This window comes from Sinocyclocheilus anshuiensis, unplaced genomic scaffold, assembly GCF_001515605.1.
Source record: "Sinocyclocheilus anshuiensis isolate Anshui unplaced genomic scaffold, SAMN03320099.WGS_v1.1 scaffold164, whole genome shotgun sequence".
NCBI classification, from domain to species: Eukaryota; Metazoa; Chordata; class Actinopteri; order Cypriniformes; family Cyprinidae; genus Sinocyclocheilus; species Sinocyclocheilus anshuiensis.
In genome coordinates this window covers 230506-237345 of record NW_015557128.1, presented here as the reverse complement: position 1 = coordinate 237345, position 6840 = coordinate 230506, and the positions used below count along the sequence as shown (strand labels likewise).

The 6840-nt window shown below is 34.5% G+C and overlaps 1 protein-coding gene across 1 annotated transcript in view; it reads right to left on the bottom strand.

The window, feature by feature from the left end:
- Positions 1–3336: 3336 nt before the first annotated feature.
- LOC107677906 (bile salt export pump-like) overlaps positions 3337–6840 on the bottom strand; it is a 19762-nt gene continuing 16258 nt past the window's right edge. Inside the window, exons 24-25 of the mRNA XM_016472972.1 lie at positions 5210–5356; positions 3337–3819 (exon numbers count right to left, since the gene is read on the bottom strand). Coding sequence (XP_016328458.1) covers positions 3619–3819; positions 5210–5356 — 348 coding nt within the window. The 3' untranslated portion in view covers positions 3337–3618. The remainder of the gene's footprint in view (positions 3820–5209; positions 5357–6840) is intronic.

The window sequence follows — 6840 nt, the reverse complement described above, 5'->3', positions numbered from 1 at the left end:
AAATGTTTGTCTAGAGTAATTTGTGCTTATTAGTACGGTTGAACTGGATCATCGAAGGTCAGAAGCAAATAGAATGGGATTAAATACATAAAGGATATTTGTGTTGTTTAACATTTAATTATTGCAGGTTTGCGTCATATTCTGAGTTGCATTATTTTTATTCATTTTGAGGAATACTGAATCTGTGTTTGTTTTGTGTGTGAGTGAGATGAATTAATGCATATTCATATTTATTTTAGAACTACAGTAACATCTGATTTCTCTCAACATGGGGACAGGAGAGCTGTCAGTCAATAAATTGGAAAAAAAAAGTAACTCGCCTTACTTATTTGAAAAAGTAACTCAGATATTCTCTTGTAAATTAAAAAGTAATGCGTTACTTTACTAGTTACTTGAAAAAAGTAATCTGATTACGTAACTCGCGTTACTTGTAATGCGTTACCCACAACACTGGTTATAACTTATCACAAATAAGCATAGTTGTTGTTTACAAACGGGTCATTTTCTAGTAGCCTATTTAGTGCCATTTGTGTCCCCATGATATAGAACACTATAAAAGTGTACCAAAAAATGAATGAATTAAAAATAATTACTCTGATTTTAGTGCAAGTAGACTAAACACATGACTCTCATGAAGAGGAAGTATAGAATACTTTTTGGTGGCAAGCTATCTACAAGAAGCATAATATCACTCTTTAATTCACCCTTTTTTCAATGTTTTAGACTGATTCACTGATGTGGTAACGCATAACATGTCCACTCTGTTATGCTTATTTATAGTGGAAACTGATAATTGTTTGTCATTTTGAAAATATGGTTAGTAAACAGGTTAAAAATCTTCCTTGGTGATCACTATATACGCACTAGCTTGTTGTTCATCACATGAGTTGCAATGGCTGACTTTAGCATAAAATGTCCCTCCTGTTACAGGGTGGACATATTGTAAAAAAAAAATACAAATAAAAAAATAAAAAGATAAGTGTTTACAGCATGTACAGTCATGATCAAAAGTTCTGAGAATGACACAAATATTAATACCAGTAAATTTTGACCTTGTGGGGTCATTTTTTGGTCCCACTTTGGTACAGCTTATAAATCATAAATAATGCAGTGTTTTGTGGTGTGTGTGTGTGTGTGTGTGTGTGTGTGAGAGAGAGAGAGAGAGAGAGAGAGTGAAATAATATATATTCTCTAAAACTATAAACTTTAAATTGTGAAATACAATGATAAACATATTTAGTAGCCAAATAAAGGGATAGTATAACAAATGAGATCTTATAATAATAGGTATAAGAACAACTTAATTTAATGTGACGAAAGTGTTGTATACAGAAGCACTTATCTGTTGTAGTAATTGTAAATTCTGACAAATTGTGACAATATGCTTTGTGTGTAATAGGCAATATGTTGACATATATTCATGTCAGTGGTGTGATGTCCACCCCGTTTCCCCTCTGTTCAAAGTGTTACCTCTTTGTTTTTTTATGTTAATAAAATAAGTTCAACAAATGTAATGCATATCTTTGTGGTTACTTGTAGGGAAGGAAATGATCAAATTAAATAATTTAAAACGGGGCAAAAATTCCATTGAAATTTCTTATTATTCTAAAAGAAATGTGTGGAAATTGCACTGTGCCTTAAAATACGACTTTTTTCAAGATAATGCCCGTTTATGAACATTTTGTTAAAATACATTTGCAAGGTAAAGACAGGGACATTTTAGCTCCTAGAAAATGTAAACATTACAATAACTGTGCATTCAAAACACTTATTGAGATGAGAATGTAACAGGGTGGACATTTGGCCCTTGCATGTGTGAAGAATTTTCAAGAATAATTATTAAAGAATAATATCTTGAGCTGGAACAATATATTTTTCTTGTAGTGTATAGTCTTGTAGCCCTTCTTCAGATAAAATGATTAAATCATGGAAATGTAAACTTTTGTTTTGATTGAAAAGTTACCAAGCTGAGATGCCACCGAATAGTAAGAATGACCCAAATATGTAACTGATTTTTTTGTTCTGTTGATTGCTAGCAGTGAAATTTGCCATAAAACCAGAATGCATGGAATATCAACGTGTATGTACGACGCCTACTTCTGGTGGACAGGGGAGTGTGTTGAATACAAATGTGGTTTTAGAAGAGCTAAAAGAATATATATCAAATATTGTGTATTTTAGCCAGACTATTTTGTAAGGCTCATCTTATCTTCCTAACTAAATACTGGAATTGTAAGTAAGACTGTAATTTTCAGTGCAAGATAATCATACAGGGATTTCATCAGCATTAGTGTACTGTAGAGTGTTTTTGATGAGGTATATAAAAATTAAAACACAATATTCAGCCATTTACATTTTCATATCAGGCTGTTTTGTGGTCATCTGGTCTTTCCACTAAACTAATCTCATCTAAAATGTAGTGTTTACATTTGATCTTTCCACTGTTTTACAGATACCCTGTTGAAAGAAAAACCAACCCAACACTAGCCTGGTCAGAGTGATCTGTGGGCCAGTTTTAGAGTGATTTAGGCAGTTTTACGCTGGTCAGTCTTGGGAGACTAATTAGTTAACAACTTAAACCAGCTGAGTGCCAACTTGCAAGACCAACAAACCTTAGTAGGCTGGTTCAAGCTGTTTTCTTTCAGAAAGGTAATGTCAAACATTTTAAGTTGATATTTCCAGTACTTTTATTTTTTTTTAATTCCCTTTACAACAACTGTGTGCCCCCTTAGGCCTGTGGAACAAATAAACAAGCGAGAAGAAACTTAATACCATACTATTGTTACTAAGCTAAATGAGCACAATTTAGGCAAAGGTCATAACCATATACCCATTTTTTGTCATTGAAGACAAAATTAATAGTGACAAATATGTTTAAATTATACATACAGTTTTTAAAGGACTTTAAATTGTTGATCTGTAACATTTGAGTGACAATAAGTGAGACATCAAAACCAGATCACACATGGCACTACATTAAACAATGACTGAGCATAAAGGTATCAGTGATTATGAACACGTTATCAGTCCTGTACTATTATCACTACAGTTCAAGGACACCATGTCTTCAGCTGCTACAATAAGTCGAATCTCTACAACCTTTTAGTACAAATCAAATGTATGCATGTTACACATTTTGATACACTACATTTTCACTTAGTTTCTTGAAAACAACAAACAAAATACACACTCTAAAAAATGCTGGGTTGTTTTAACCCAACTTTGGGTCAAATATGGACTAACCCAACTGTTGGGTTAAATTTTTACATAACATTTTTAACCCAAAAGTTGGGTTAGTCCATATTTGACCCAAAGTTGGGTTGAAACAACCCAGCATTTTTTACAGTGCAGGTCATCCAGGTTGACTAGCCACACCTGAACTGTCTTAGTATAATTCAAACCCATAGAGGATATTGTCAAGACATAATAAACATCCACTTATCAATAAATACAAATCAATAAAAAACACCTCAACAATAGTTAAGTAATTCCATCACCAAATGTAATGAGATGTAATCTGTTTGAACGGCCCAACTAAGCCAGACAAACCAACGATTGCTCAAGTAATGCTGTGAGTTTGAGGTGGGACTACCTGCTTGTCCAAACGCTATATATTTTTTAACTAATAGGGGCCCCTGTGGTGACAAGTTTGTAGTATGCTGCTTTCCTGGCCATGAGCTCCTCATGGGTCCCTTTCTCGATGACCACGCCCTGTGACATCACAGCGATGATGTCAGCAGTCTGAATGGTGGAAAGCCTGTGAGCAATGACGATACACGTGCGTCCCTGACGGGCCTCATCCAGAGCCGCTTGAACAACCTGAAGATTGAAAACCAAACACATTTTGTGCATTAAAGTGTTAAAAAATACAGACAAACAGTGCTGAGTAGACACTTGCAAATTGTGGTCCATTCTTGAATACAAATTACATGATGAAAGTTGTAGTTAGTAACGTGACCTATAACATTACACATATTATGTAATATAATCCAACTTTTTGATTACTTTTAACCTCCTAAGATTAATTTTAATCTCTGTGCACGTGATCTAAAGCTCAAATCTAATTGGATGGATCATTTCATCATGAGGCGATGGGGGGAAAAAACAGTGGTCGGGAAAAAAATTATTTGTCTTGTCGTATCACGATTGATCGCACCCAATGTGAATAGCTCCAATGGGATCTTTTGTTTTGATTTTTGAAGAACATTTTCACGTTGTATATTTGCGTCGCTTAATCACGCTCAGTGTGAAAGGCCCTTAACTCATTTACCAATTAATTTGAATAGAATCTTGTTATCAACAACATGAATTGCATTAAACACTACATTATGTCAGGGTTTCCCAAACCAGAGTTCGTGAAGGTACTGCAGGGGTTTCATGAATCATTAAAAAGCTATTACATAATTCAATCTTAAAAATGTTAAAATTTAAATAAATATTTTTAAAATTAAAAAAAAATCTAAATAAAACACTCGTTGTGTGTGCAATTCCACAAAATTGGAAAATTTCAGAAATTTGGGAGAATCAATGAATTATGAATAACTTACTGCCATTTTATGAATATTAAAGGTGCTGTATGTAAGTTTTTGACTCTACTAAAGCATAAAAATACCATAATATGTTTGCAGATATTTAAGAAACATGTTAAGTTAACATACTTGTTTATCTGAAAAACAATGCTACAGTCAGTTATTCTCCTTTGAAAATGTGTGTTCCGGGCCGGAATGTCGGTCTCTGTTTTGGTTTGTGAAACCCGCCCACTGCCAGTTTACCCAATTGTATTTCAGCACCCCGGGTTGCCAGTTGGCGGAAAACACAGCGCATTTAATTTCATTCATTGTCAAGTGCGCTCGTTCCTGTTGGTGTTGTCAATCTGGCAACCTGCGTGTGCATCAAGTCTGAGGAGGAGGAGCCAGGTGAAAAAAAACCTCTCCAATATTTTGAATTTGGACTGCAATACCTAGTTCAACCACTCGGTGTCAATCCTACATACAGCACCTTAAGTAATAAATAAAAAGTAACTGTAGTCTGATTATGAGTATTTTAAAACACAATATCTAATTACAAGTATTTAATTTTGGGAATTTGATTATGCAATTCAGATTTAATATAATCAGTTACTACTCAGCACTGAAGACAATACTGAGAAAGTGTGAAATTTGGCTGGTGGCAAATGACAGTCAGCATTCACACACTGATATAGTTTTACCTTCTCACTCTCAGTATCGAGTGCAGACGTGGCTTCATCCAGCAGCAGGATTTTAGGGTTTCTGACGATGGCCCTTGCGATCGCTATGCGCTGTTTCTGACCGCGGGACAGCTGAGAGCCTTGAGCACCGACCTGAGTTTCATATTTCTGAAAAACAACAACAATAATCAGAAAAATCTTCTTTTTTTTAAATAAATGGAACGGTTTATTGAAAATCGAAACAAAAACGTTTGCATGTGTGTTTTATGTTTTGTACCATATTCGATATATCAGGCTTTTATGATTTATATAGTGAGAACATGTAGCTCATACTCAAGGAGAGAAAAAATATGCTGATATTCATATGGCCATAAGTACGTTGAAATTCTGATAGCTTGTAATGTAAATCAATGAGATCTTTATAACAGTATAGCAGATTACTTATATAAAATGCATATAAATATCAGTCATCACTCTATATCTCTTATATGTCTTAGTAAGATGGTATTTAAATGCTTAGTTTGATGATCAAAACTCTGTAGTTTCAAAACATATAATGCAATGCAATACAATGATGATAGAGAGATGAATAACTAAACGTTCCTCAAAAGCCTGAAGATCATATTTGATATTCACATTTTAACACAATTTTAGTAAAAAACGGTGTATGGTGTATCTTCTATCAGGACAACGATCCAAAAACAAACATCAAAATCAGCACAAAAATGAGTCATTGAGCACAAAATGAAGCTTCTGCCATGGCCGTCCCAGTTCCCTGACCTGAACCCTATAGAAAATAAGTGGGGTGAACTGAAGAGGAGAAGCACCAACATGGATCTGGGATAAAGGATAAACCATGCAGATTTATTTTCACAGCCACCTTTGCTCATATTTGCCAAGTCTGCCTATATTAGTGGAGGGCACTGTATATCTTCTTAATGCATATTCATGGTCTTATTGTGCATGATTCACAGTGCTTGATATTCCAAATGTTTGTGTTCATAATAATTTATCAAAAGGTAATTGCTCCAGTCATTTCCCATTTCAATCAATGGCAGCTGCTTGACTGGTGCATGAAGTTAGAATATATATACTGTATATATACTGTATATATATATAACTTTACTTGTAAATACAGTCAATTACAGATATAAAATGGACAAACAAATGTTGCCTTTAAGCCATATTTAAACTTGATATCTGTAAATCCAAATGGTCAGTCATGAATAAAAGGAATGCATAACTTACATCAGGTAGTGTCATCACAAAATCGTGCAGATAGGCCTTCTTAGCAGCCTCTATAATCTCCTCCATGCTCACGGTACGAGAATTATCTCCATACTGGATATTCTCTGCGATACTGCAGTCAAACAGCACCGGCTCCTGAGATACGATGCCAATCTGAGACCTCAGGAAGGGCACGCTGATGCTCGCAGATGGACGTCCATCGATCAGCTAGGGCAAGAGCAGAAAGTCATGGTTTGTTTGTCACAATCAAGGATTTTGCATTTCATCTTGCGTATTAAGAGATATTTTAATAGCTGCAATTCCTTGTGTGTTTTTATCAAAATGGCAAGATTATTTAAACTAGATTTGACATTTTTAACTCTTACATTGTGAATCTTTTAAAATATATGTGGTAATAATTCTTG